The following is a 13,425-nucleotide window of genomic DNA, read 5'->3' on the forward strand; positions in this document are numbered from 1 at the left end:
ATTCATTAGTGTTACCTTTTTATATAGAAAACAGCACCGATGCCACACATGTGGCTCCCTGGCCCCTTATTTACAATATTTAGGGGCTTTCTCGCCTGTCTCCCGCCCCTCCCTCTCCAGTGGCAGAAAAACCCTAAACTGTAGTCCTTCCCCACCGAGCCTTTGCATTGGCTGCGCCCAGCTTCAGTGCGTCCCTCCTGTACCCCAAAATAGGTTAAAGATTGGCGAGAATCACCCAAATCACTTTACGAGTTCTGCCCTCCACCGTTCACCCTTTAAGAGTCACATGATGTTCAGCAAGTGATACACTGGGGCTGTGCCACTGTAGCACAGGCGAGGGAATGTTGGCTGCGAGGAGATAAAAGGCTCTGACTTACTGCTGAGTGACATGCAGTTGATCTGTCCAGAGTGTATTGAAGTATAAATATGTGTTTGTTGCAGGGGCCGTGCGGCTGTTTTTAAGGGGGTCTGTATTTTTGATTGCTGGGATCCTCTCTTCAGCCCCCGCCCCCCCCCCCCCCCCCCGTCAGTCATTGTGTCCAGGGTTGATCCATTTCACAATCAGCTGGTTTGTTACATTCGCTACCAGGAAGAGGAAGGAAGGGGCGGCCGACAGCTGGGAGATGGCGTCTCTCTTGTGCTGTGGGCCCAAGCTGGCGGCTTGTGGCATTGTCCTCAGCATCTGGGGAGTCATTATGTTGGTGAGTCACCTTCACTCCGGGTGCCCAGGGGAGAAACTGACCGCCGGGAACCCGAGTCAGCTTCACATGACGGTTTCAGGCACATTCTGGGGACCGACTGTGAAGCGTCGGTGGAAAGAGTTAACGCTTCAGGTCGAAGGTTTAGCTGGTATACATTCTGTCTCCTGCGGCTCTCTACCCTGCCTTTTGGTTTGAGTACCATTCGGGTTGGGCTGCCCCCTCCTCTTAACCCCAATTCGAGTATTTCCAGATTGGTTTACTTAATCCAGGTTTCGTCTGCTCCCTCGGGGTAGGTGGAGAACCCCAAGGTGCTGGGGAGAGGGGTTATTCCCGTTTCTTCCACGCCAAAATGAAAATAACCTGGCTCTTTATCACATTGATCCTTAGACTGAGGAAGGATGTACTTGACTGAGAATTTCTCTTCACTGTTTCCAACCAAGGGATGGGGGAAGAGCAATGCAAACTGGATAGGAAAGGTTCAGGGGTATATAGGCTAAATGCAGGCAAATGGAACTAGTGTAGTTGGGAATCTTGGTTATCGTGGACCAGTTGGTCTGTTTTTGTTATGTATGACTAAATATTTATTTGCCTTATTCCCACTTTATTGGTAAATCACTTTTTTTGTGTATTGCTGCAGTATCTACAGAATTTCTTGTCACTGTTTATTGGTACCAAGCATTGTTTTGTGTATTGTAATTTTTTTTTGTTTGGATCTGAGTTACTGGTAAGGCCACTGTTTAATAACAATCCCTAACTGCCCTTGTGGTGGTGAGCTGCCCCCTCGAACTGCTGCAGTCCTTCTGGGGAGGCGATGAAGGGACGATGATGTATTTCCAAGTCGGGTTTGGTGTGTGATGTGGAGGTGAACCTGCAGGGATTGGTGTTCCCGTGTCCCTCCTTCCACTGACCTCAGTGGTGGAAGTCACAACCAAACGTAAGTAATAAACACTCCCTTGGATGATCAGATCAACAGAGAGTAAAGTAATACAAAAGAAAGGCACCTGATGAATGTTGTAAAGAATTTGTGATGCAGATTGAGGCCATTCGGTCCATTTCAATTGACACAGATGCAAAAGAATTGCTCAGCCTAATCCCTGCTCTCAGTACTGGGTCCGTGACCCTGCAGAACACTGCTCTTCACGTACACACCCAGGTACTGTGATGGTCTCTGTCTCCACCACCCCCTTCAGGCTGTGAGTTCCAGACCCCCCACCACCCTTCTTTCTTACACTGGGCACGGTTGGAATCTGGAACAGACTGCCTGTATGTGTGGTGGAGGCAGGTTCCTTCATGGACTTCAAGAGGGGATTGGATAAATATTTGGTGATGGATAAACTTTGCAAGTCCCTGGAGAAAGGGATGGGGCTAGAATTAGGGAGCTAGTACAGAGAAGATGGGTTGCATGGCCTCCGTCTGCACTGTAACCACTTTGAAGGCCATCTCCTGAGAGCAGAGGGTCGTACAGCACGGAAAAAGGCCCTTCGGCCCAACTGGTCCATGCCGACCAAGATTCCCATTTAAGCTTGTCCCGTTTCCCTACGTTTGGCCCACATCCCCCCTCTAAACCTTTCCTATCCATGTACTGTCCAAGTGCATTTTAAATGTTGTTAATATACCTGCCTCAACCATTTCCTCTCGCAGCTCGTTCTATATATGGACCACCCTCTGGGTGAAAAGTTTCCCCTCGGGTTCCTGTTAAACCTCTTCTCACCTCAGACCTATGCCCTCTAGTTCTTGATTTCCCCAATGCTGGGAAGCAGACTGTGCACATTCGCCCTGTCTATGCCCCTCATAATTTTATATGGGGGAAAAGAAAGCTCAGGGGATCTGGAGCAGGCTGCTCGGTGCAGGAGTTTTGTGTTTACACTCCAACTATATAGGCCTGCCACAAACAAGCTTGGTCTAAACCAGCACATGCAGGACTGGACGTTGTCTGCGATCTGCACTTGTGCGAATCTTTCGTTTTGCAGAACCTTTTTTTTTAACCCAGATATCGGTGGGAGCAGGGAACATGCTCCCACTGGGAATGGCTGAGGTGCACGTCCTTTGAAGAGTAGAGTTCAGAGTTCAAGGTTATTGTTGTGGGTACACATACCCAGGATATAAAACCATGAAAATTAGTTTTTTTTGCAGCAGCAGCACAGTATATTAGAAGAAGATTTCTTTATTAGTCACATGTACATCGAAACACACAGTGAAATGCACCTTTTGCGTAGAGTGTTCTGGGGGCAGCCCGCAAGTGTCGCCACACTTCCGGCACCAACATAGAATGCCCACAACTTCCTAACCCGTACGTCTTTGGAATGTGGGAGGAAACTGGAGCACCCGGAGGAAACCCATGTAGACACAGGGAGAATGTACAAACTCCTTACAGACAGCGGCCGGAATTGAACCTGGGTCGCTGGCGCTGTAATAGCTTTACGCTAACCTCTACACTACTGTGCCTGCCAACTTGCACAACAAAATGAACATAATGACATTAGTGCAAGTTGAGGGAAATATAACGTTTGATGGCTCTGGGCCTGTACTTGCTGGAGTTTAGAAGGATTGGGGGGGGGCGCGGGGGCGTGGGGGATCTCATTGAAACCTACTGAATATTGAAAGGCCCGGATAGAGTGGACGTGGAGAGGGTGTTTCCAATAGTGGGAGAATCTAGGACCAGAGGGCACAGCCTCAGAATAGAAGGATGTCCCTTTAGAACAGAAGAGGAGGAATTTCTCCAGCCAGAGGGTGGTGAATTCTGTGGAATTCATTGCCACAGACGGCTGTGGAGGCCAAGTCATTGCGTGTATTTAAAATGGTGGTTGCTAGTTTCTTGATTAGCGAGGGCGTCAAAGGCTACGAAGAGAATGAGGTTGAAAGGGAAAAATAAATCAGTCACGATCGAATGGAGGAGCAGACTTGATGGGCCAAATGGCCTAATTCTGCTCCTTTGTCTTATGGTCTCATAGTCTGAGTAGTGTTGGGGGTTTTCAGGTGGGTTCAAGAACCTGACGGCAGTGGGGAAGAAGCTGTTGTTGAACCTTGAGGTATGGGTCTTCAGGCTCCTGTACCTCCTGCCTGATGGCAGCATCGAGAAGAGGGCATGGCCTGGATGGTGGGGGTCCCTGATGATGGATGTCGCCTTCCTGAGACGTTGCCTCTTGTAGACGTCCTCGACGGTGGGGAGAGCTGTACCCGTGACGGAACTGGCTGACTCCCACCACTGTAGCCAGGTTTACAGAGGGGAAACCCAGCAGATGGTACAACCACAGCTGGGGCACTGCATCTGGTTTTAGCCTGCATGTTTTAAGGGAGGATAGGTTGTCACAGGAGGCGGTTTGCTGGGTTGACCTCCTTTTGAGCAGATTCGGGCCCAAATTCAATAGAACGAGAGGTGATCTTACTGAAATATCTAAGATTCTGAGGGGGCATTGATTGGGTGGGTACCCTTGTAGGGAGGGTAAGCTGGGGGCATGGTCTCAGATCAGGGGGAATGTCATCTAAGATGGAGATGATTTCTTTTCTATGTTCAGACAGCCGTGAGTCTTTGGAATTCTCTCCCACAGGGAGCCATGAAGGTGTAGTCCCTGAGTGTATTTGCGGCAGAGGTGGGCAGATATGTAGAGAGCTGGGTGTTCTGGGGAAACGGGCAGGAGTGTGGAGCTGAGGCCGTGGATGGTAGAACAGGCTGGAGGGGCGGATTGGCCAGTTCCTGCTGCTGTTTACGTGTGACGTAGGCCATTTGGCCCATTGGTCCGTGCTGGTTCTCACCAGACCAATTGCATCAGTCCCATTCCCTCTGCCTAATTCCCTGTATCCCGCAACTTGCTCTCTTTCATAATTCCCATCGATTTTCCCCCTTTGATGCTTTACGTTCACTCGGGGTAACAGTGGCCAATTAACCTCCCAGCATGTCTTTGGGATGTGGGAGGAAATGGGGAGAATGTGTGCAAACTCCACACGAACAGAGTATCTGGGGCTGTGAGGCACTGACTGCTCCAAAGCTTTCACGTCCTCTCTGTAATGGGGCGACCAGAACACCACACAGTTCTCCAAACGTGGCCTAACCAAAGTTTTCTTCTGTTTAGCTGCAACGTGACTTCCCAGCTTTTATACTCAAATGCCCTGACTGATGAAGGCAACTTTGGCTCCTACCTAGTTATGTTGGGAAGTGAGTTCTGAATGGGCAACCAACCTTGTATTATTTAGATATTTAATGTTTTTATTAGTCACATGTACATTGAAGCACACAGTGAAATGCATCTTTCTGTGTTACTGAGAGTGTGCTGGGGGGTAGCCCGCAATTGTCGCCAAGCTTCTGACGCCAACAGGGCATGCCCACAGCTCCTATCCTGGAAGTCTTTGGAATGTGGGAGGAAACTGGAGCATCCGGAGGAAACCCATGCAGACATGGGGAGAACATACAAACTCCTTGTAGACAGCGGTGGGAATTGAACCTGGGCTGCTGGCGCTGTAATAGCGTTACGCTAACCGCTACACTACTGTGCCGCTATACTTCTGGGCCACTGATCCAGCGGTATTGGCTCAAAACTAGAGGGCATGGGTTTAAGGTGAGGCACTGTGAGATGTCCATAGGGGAATGCTGCCGACTAGCACATTTGAGGCTGCAGGAGTACACGCTGTGGGATGCACTGAAGCTGGGTGTAGCCAACTCAAGGGCTTGATGGGGAAGGATGACAGCTTAGGGTTCCGCCACAGGAGAGGGAGGGGTGGGGTCAGGTGAGGAAGCCCCTTAAATATTGTAATAAAAATGAGTTTAAGGTGTGAAGGGAAAGGGGTCCTGAGGGGCAGGATTTTCCACAGAGGGTGGAGGGTATATGGAACGAGCTGGCAGAGAAGGTTGAGGACAATGACTATAACTTGGCAGCGCCAGCACTTATCTCCATCCTTAATTACCCCTGAACTCAGGAGGACCATTGGAGTCTCAAATGCTGGCCTTATCCAGGATGGCCTCGAACCCTCCTTAAAACTCATTGGTTTGCCAGATTTTTACTCGACAACAATTCAGAATCATGGTGCCTATTTCCAGAGTTAATCACAGGAACTTAAATTCCTCGTTGACCTTGGCTGGATCTGAATTCTTGTCTCCGACTTGCTGGTCTGTACCTTGAAGACTCATGGAGGGTACGGCGCAGAAACAGGCCCTTCAGCTCATTGAGTCTGTGCGGTACATCCACCCATTGACACTAATCCTGTATTATAGGAACATAGAAAACCTACAGCACAATTCAGGCCCTTCGGCCCACAAAGCTGTGCCGAACATGTCCCTACCTTAGAAATTACTAGGCTTACCCAAAGCCCTCTATTTTTCTCAGCTCCATGTACCTATCCAACAGTCTCTTAAAAGACCCTATCGTATCCGCCTCCACCACCGTTGCCGGCAGCCCATTCCACACACTCACCTCTCTCTGAGTAAAAAACTTACCCCTGGCATCTCCTCTGTACCTACTTCCCAGCACCTTAAACCTGTGTCCTCTTGTGGCAACCATTTCAGCCCTGGGGGAAAAAGGGCTTTTTAATCCCATTTTATTCTCTCCCACATTCCCATCAACTCCCACCCCCCGCCCCTGATTCTACCCCTCACCAAACATACTAGGGTGACAATTTACAGCAGGCAATTAACCCACTGACCCCCCCCCCCCCCCCCCCCCCCCCCACACACGTCACGGATGTGGGAGGGAACCGGAGCACCCGGGGGGGAAAACTTGCGCGGCCGCAGGGAGAACGTGCAAACTCCACACACAGACGGTGCCGGAGGTGGAGATTGAACCCGGGTCTCTGGAGCCGTGCTGTACATCCAATGAAAGTGATCCATCAGAAGTCCAAGAAAGGACGGGCCGAGTGGCCTGCACCCCCGTGTGCGGGGTGTGGAGGTTTGGGTAAAGGAGCAGACAGTGGTTGCTGGGGTAACGTGTCTCTCCGTCACATTCTAGGCCCTCCTCGGAGTCTTCTTCAATATCCACTCGGCGGTGCTGATCGAAGATGTCCCGCTCACTGAGGAGGACTTTGTGGAGTGAGTGTTTTGGTGGTGGGGAGGGGAGGTGTGGACTGGATGATGTGGTGTGGTGTGGGGTGGGGAGGGGAAGGGGAAGAGTTTGGAATTGCTTTCTCCTGATTGGCCCACGCCGTGTGGTGGATCGGCACGAGAAGCTGGTGAGTGATGGCGGGATTGATGAGGCGTTGGACCGCGCTGCCCTGCACTCTTGGGGGCTCGTGGTCTCAAACCCTTGGTGGTGCCAGCTGAAGGCATGGCTCTGACCTAGCCGGTGTCCGGAATCCTGCTCTCCCCCTCCTGATAGACAGCCCAGAGACGTCCACCATTTGAGAAGATGGCGTCCCTTTCTGACCTCCAGCCCCACGCCCACCACCTCTCCACAGCCGTGTGTGGTCCGTGGACCATTGCTGATGGCACTGCATTCAGAAAGAGGTCCTGAGCTGTGACTCCATTGACCAGTTGCTGTTGGGGAAAGCCAACTGCTCCCTTGGATCTCAAAGGATCTTTCTGTGAAGGAATCCTCGCTGGTCAGACTCTGCCATGCTCTCCCCTTCCAGGCGTTGCCCTTGGAGATTGGTTTGTCTTCTGGAGTGGCAATAGAGTGAATAAAGGGTTAACTTGCAAGGACAAACTGGGCTTGCATTGTTGGGGGGGGGGGTTAATTGGGGTGTCGATGAGGTGGGGAGAGAGACCTTGGGGTGGGGAGGGGTAGAGGCATCTGCAACTGGGGTTTGTGGGGGTTGGAAAGTGGGGAAGGGAGATCTGAGTCCGGGAGGGATGGGAGGGCGTCGGGATGTGGAACTGCTGGCTTGCTGATGGTGGAATGGGGTTGGTGGGTCCAGAGTAAGTAGTGATTAGAACCATAGAACAGTACAGCACACTACAGGCCCTTCGGCCCACAATGATGTGCCGACCTTCAAACCTCGCCTACGACTATCTAACCTCTACCTCCCCCATATCCCTCCCCCATATCCCTCTATTTTAAATTCCTCCATATGCTTATCTCGCAATCTCTTGAATTTGACCAATGTACCTGCCTCCACCACTACCCGAGACAGCGCATTCCATGCCCCAACCACTCTCTGGGTTTAAAAAAAAAACAACTTCCTCTGATATCTCCCTTGAACTTCCCACCCATTACTTTAAAGCCATGCCCTCTTGTATTGAGCATTGGTGCCCTGGGAAAGAGGCGCTGGCTGTCCACTCTATCTATTCCTCTTAATATTTTGTACACCTCTATCACGTCTCCTCTCATCTTCTCTCCAAAGAGTAAAGCCCTAGCTCCCTTAATCTCTCCTCATAATCCATACTCTCCAAACCAGGCAGCATCCTGGTAAATCTCCTCTGCACCCTTTCCAACGCCTCCACATCCTTCCTATAATGAGGCGACCAGAACTGGACACAGTACTAAGTGTGGTCTAACCAGAGTTTTGTAGAGCTGCATCATTACCTCGTGGCTCCTAAACTCGATCCCACAACGTATGAAAGCTAACATCCCATAAGCTTTCTTAACTACCCTATCCACCTGTGATTGGAGGGTGGGACAGATTTTGAGCTGGAGGCTGGGTGTGGTTTGTACAGTGGGGAAGGGGAGGGGGAAACCAGGATGGTCAGCTGAGTGGGTGGGTTATTTAGACTTTTAACCCTTTAACCGACATCTACTCTCTGCCTCTCCCACAGGAAGTCCCCGGCACGAATCTACCGACTTTACGAGCAGGTCAGCTACAACTGCTTCATTGCTGCTGGAATCTACCTTGTGCTGGGGGGCTTCTCCTTCTGCCAGATCCGCCTGAACAAGCGCAAGGAATACCTGGTCCGCTAAAACCGACCCCTCTCCTTGCCCCTTGATTTGATGGAACGCCACACCCTCCCCTTTAAGTGACCTGCTGTTACCATTTAATCATTCATTTGAAATCTTGCTGCTCTAACAAAAAAAAATTGTCTGATATTTCACTAGCTGGAGGGAGGGAGGAGGAGCGACTGAGTTAAATGTAATTAAATTTGTTTGTCTTGTTTTTTCTTGTGTGTGCAGAATAGGGGGTGAGTGGGAAAGTGGGGGGGGGGGGGGGGAAATCCTCCCTGATCTGCCCAAGTGAGGGTGGAGGGCAATTCATAAGGGACCTGGGGAAGTTTCTACTGTTGATATTCTTAAAGAGGCCACTGGTAGTTTGTCATCCATCCCCATTTTGATCAGGATAAATCCCTCCCAAGAACTGGCCCCTTTTTCTTTGGGATTGCCTGCGAAGCACCAGGACAGGTGAAACAAACAGCTTGCAGATTTATGTCCTTGTTTCCATGGACGCTGTTTAATGGGTTCATTGGAATTTCCTGCCTTTTTTTTCCTCTCTCTCCTCTCCCACAGGTCCAAATTCCAGTCCTTTTTTGAGAATGTGGGAGCAGTGAACCATGGAGAGTGTGTTTGTGTTTTAACTTGAATCTTTAATGAAAATTAAACATCTTTTAATTTTGTATTTGAAGATTAAATTACTGAGATACAATTTTGTTAAGTACGGAGACACTACCCATTTTGTAAAATCCGATTCTGGGGTGCACATCACTACCTGCCCCTTTAAGATCTTTTATTTCCCCTTCTCAATCTGCACCGTCCCCATTCCATTGTGACTAATTCTGCAGCCATACACGTCTGCAAATGTTCAGCTGAAACCCTTGTGGGTTTATCTGTGTCTAAACGCTATGTAGTTGTTTCTGGTTCAGTTTTGATGTTGGTGTGTGTGAAGACACCATTTTTGCACAAATGTCAATGATCCATTGTTTGGAAGAACAAATAGAATTGCAATAAAATGGTTGCCATTCAGCCTTGCGTGGGTTAACATGGTTTCTCTACAGTTGTTTGGGTGTGCCTGCTGTTGTGTGAAAATGCATGCTTGTCCTGCAAAGAACACAACTGATCCTGATGAAGGGTCTTGACCTGAAACGATGACTGTCCATTTCCTTCCATAGATGCTGCCTGACCCGCAGAGTTCCTCCAGCATCTTGTCTATTGCTCCTGACCTTCTCCAGATCTCTGCGTTCTGGCCGTGAAATCTTCCCTGCTTTTAACCCTTCCACCACTGGTCGCTGTGCCTTTAGCTGCTGAAACCCCCAAAGCTCTGAAATTTCCTCCTGAAACCCTTAAGATACTTTTTATTTATATATTAAAAAAAAAAGAAAACTTGGCTTTTTATTAAGTATCTGCTAGTGTGGCACTCTGCCAGATTTTACCTCCCTGTTACATTGGAGGAAGGCCATTTGGCCCATTGTGTTTATGCTTAACCTTGGAACCCATTATCCTGTAATCTATTCTGTCGAGCATGCCATTCAATGTTTTGTTTTCCCTGCCCTCCTCTCCTCCACCACCACCCCACCCCCCAACCCCCCAAGCGCAATTTGCAATTCTCCTGCACTGGGGCAACTCGTAGTGGCCAGTTTACATTCCAGCACACCCTTGATGTGGGAGGAAACCAGAGTACCCGGAGGTTGGGAAGTTGTCACGGAGAGAACGCAGGCCACCGGAGGTCAGGATTGAACCAGGGTTGGTGCAGCTGAGAGGCAGTAGCTCTACTTGCTTTGCCACCTTGTGTTAGTACTTTGTGTGAAGCCTCTTGGAGTATTATCACTACCCAGGTTCAATCCCGACTTCAGGTGCAGTCTGTTTCCTCTCTGTGTGAATGTGGAACGGTACAGCACTAGAAAAGGCTCTTTGGCCCATCAGATCTGTGCTGACCATGATGCCAATCTAACTTGTCCCATCTGCCTGCACATGATCCACATTCCTCCATTCCCTGCCTGTTTGTGTGTCTGTCTAAATGCCTCTTAAACATTGCTTCTACCACCGAACCTGGCAGCAAATAGGGGAAAAAAAAACCCAGCCCCGCACCTTTCTTTTAAACATTTTCCCTCGCTGGCCTTAAACCTATGCCCTCTAGTTTTTGACATTTCCATCCTGGGCAAAGAGACTGACTATCTACTGTACCTATGCCTCTCATAATTGTATATTCTTCTATCAAGTCACCCCTCGGCCTCTGATGTCTCAGAGAAAACAATCCAAGGTTGTCCAACCTCTCCCTGTAGCTAATACTCTCCAATCCAGGCAGCATCCTGGTGAACCTCTTCTGCACCCTCTCCAAAGCCTCCACATCCTTCCTGTAATGGGGTGACCAGAACTGCACGTGGTTCTCCAAGTGGGGCCCAATTAAGATTTTATAGATCTGCAATGTGACTTCCCAACTTTCATACTCAACACCCTGATCCATGAAGGCAAAAATGTTCTACTTACTTTGCGTTGCCAGTTTCAGGATTGGCAAGCAGCAAAGGAAGCCATTTGGCCCATTGTGTCTGGGCTGGCTCTTTCAGGCTGAAAATCTATCCAGCCTGATTTGGTTCTGGGATGAGGGATTACAGCTTCCAGACTAGATTGGAGAAGCTGGTGATGTTCTCCCTGGAGAGAAGGTGGTTGCCAGGAGAATTGAGAGGCAAATTTGAGGTGAGGGTGATAATGTTTCCATTAGCTGGTGCTATGTGAAGCAGGGTGTCTAGATTTAAGATTGTGGGCAAGTTTGGGGTTGGGGGGGACTATAGGATGTGAGGACAAGCTTTTATACAAATTGAGTGGCGCAGCAGGTAGAGCTGCTGCCTCGGAGCGCCAGAGACCTGGGTTCAATCCTGACCTCTGGCGCTCTGGGTGTGTGTGTGGAGTTTGCGCATTCTCTTGGTGACTGTGTGGGATTCCCCTGGGTGCTCTGGTTTCCTCCCAAAGAAATCCGGGTCAGTGGGTTAATGGGCTGCTGTAAATTGCCCCCTAGGTGTGTAGGGGAGTTGTAGAGCCTGGGGGTAGTTGATGAGGAATGTGGGAGGAATATATAAAGAACCAGGATTAATGTAGGATTAGTGTAAGTAGGTGGTTGATGGTTGGTATGGACTCAAAGGGCCTGTTTCAGTGCTGTATCCCTTGTTGACTCTGCTATTCAGTGGCATAAGCAGAGGTGGTCAATGATTTCAAAGCACAATTAGAAAAGACCTTGAGGAGGAATAAACTTCAAAGTAAGAGGGTAAGATTGGGTCTGGGTGAATCATGCTGTGGAGAATTGGGATAGATTTGTTAGGTTCAATAGTCTCCACCTGTGCTGATATATATATTTGCGGAATCATTATGGTTTTGCACTGTGTCTTTCTCCAGTATTTATCCAGTTCTTTTACTGCCTTCTTTGGATAGCATTTTCCAGATCACAACAACACACTGTTTTTTTGCTTTAAAGAAATGATTCTCCTCATACTTCTGTTCCTAATTGACTACATAGCTTGCTGTAACTAAGAGTCACCCACATCAATGCGAAGGCTAAACTAGATAAAGATGACCAATTCTTGGCCTTGAAGGTTGTTAGTGACCTGGATAATTTTCACAATAATCGGGTGAAGTCAAGGTCAAAGTTGATTTATTGTCATAAGCACAAGTATATGTAAGCTTTACATTGCTCCTGTGCAAACTTGCAGCACTTCACAGGCCTGTCACATCATATAAGCACCATTCAGAAGGAAAAAATAAATTAAACATAAATTATACACAATTTTTACAAGAAAAAGCACGATTAGAAAAAAAAACAGGTCCATTTTAATGCAAAGTGATCAGAGTGGTCACAGTGTTGCTAAACTGTAATGGTGATTAAGGTTTTGCTGGTTGGTTCAAGAACCGAATGGTTGAAGGGAAGTCGCTGCTCCTGAACTTGGTGGTGTGGGACTTCAGGCTTCTGTACCTCCTGCCCGATGGTAGCTGCGAGAAGATGGTGGGGTCTTTGATGGTGGATGCTGCCTTCTTGAGGTAGAGCCTCCTGTAGATATTACAGATGGTGGGGAGCGATATGCCTGTGATGCATTAGACAGTGTCTTACATTCCTGTGGATGCACATGGTTCTTGTTAATGATTCTGATTTAATTATGTGAATTTAAAATGTCCAAGTTGGGATGGTAGGATTTGAAATTCTGTTTTGGGATCAGTTCTTCATATCTCTGGATACTAGGCTAACAGTTTAACCACCAACTTGCAATTCATTCCACATACTTTTGAAGGCAACTGCAGCTAACAGTCATGTACCATTTAGTGTTGGTGACCAAAGCTAACTTTCTTAAATACCTAATTTTGACTAATTTTTGCTCTGCCTGCTTCATACTGACTTGTGAGAGGCCACATTAGAGTAGGGGGGATGGATATTTTCAAGCCAGAAAATATTTATCCATTCATTCTTATACTTACAGGAGGGGAAGACTTTGCATCCTCCAAGCAAGTCATGATAGGAACAATTAGTTAATGAATTATGCTGAGGGCTATGTTCAGACCAGATGGTACAGACAATCTCTGGTTCTCATCGATCTAAGGTTGTACATCAAATACAGTCTCAATCTTTGCTTCAAGGAGAACAACTTCAACAATAACACTCAACGTCAGCAAGACCAAGGAATTGATTGTGGACTTCAGGAAGGGGAAGTCCGGAGAACACACACCAGTCCTCACTGAGGGGTCAGCGGTGGAAAGGGTGAACAGCTTTAAGTTCCTGGGCAGCAACATCTCAGAAGGCCTATCTGGGCCCAATACATTGATGCAATCATGAAGAAGGCTCGCCAGTGCCTCTACTCCGTTAGGAGATTTGGTATGTCACCAAACACTTGCAAATTTCTACAGATGGAGAGCATTATGATTGGTTGCATCACTGCCTGGTATGGAGGTTTCAATGT

At 48.4% G+C, this 13,425-nt stretch overlaps 1 protein-coding gene across 1 annotated transcript; it reads left to right on the forward strand.

The window, feature by feature from the left end:
- The first annotated feature begins 453 nt into the window (after nt 1-453).
- LOC127586579 (ribonuclease kappa-A) lies at nt 454-9,514 on the forward strand. The gene is made up of 3 exons (XM_052044641.1): nt 454-701; nt 6,638-6,717; nt 8,380-9,514. Exons 1-3 carry the CDS (start codon nt 624-626, stop codon nt 8,519-8,521), a joined length of 300 nt encoding a protein of 99 aa, XP_051900601.1. The 5' UTR covers nt 454-623; the 3' UTR covers nt 8,522-9,514.
- The last annotated feature ends 3,911 nt before the right edge of the window (nt 9,515-13,425 follow it).

Source organism: Pristis pectinata, chromosome 37, assembly GCF_009764475.1.
Source record: "Pristis pectinata isolate sPriPec2 chromosome 37, sPriPec2.1.pri, whole genome shotgun sequence".
NCBI lineage: Eukaryota > Metazoa > Chordata > Chondrichthyes > Rhinopristiformes > Pristidae > Pristis > Pristis pectinata.

Bases quoted from the DNA above. Each gene is read 5' to 3' on its own strand.
- LOC127586579 (XM_052044641.1), top strand. From the start codon at position 624: ATGGCGTCTCTCTTGTGCTGTGGGCCCAAGCTGGCGGCTTGTGGCATT. The intron at 702-6,637 runs GTGAGTCACCTT...GTCACATTCTAG, and splicing joins TCTGGGGAGTCATTATGTTG to GCCCTCCTCGGAGTCTTCTT. The intron at 6,718-8,379 runs GTGAGTGTTTTG...CCTCTCCCACAG, and splicing joins ACTGAGGAGGACTTTGTGGA to GAAGTCCCCGGCACGAATCT.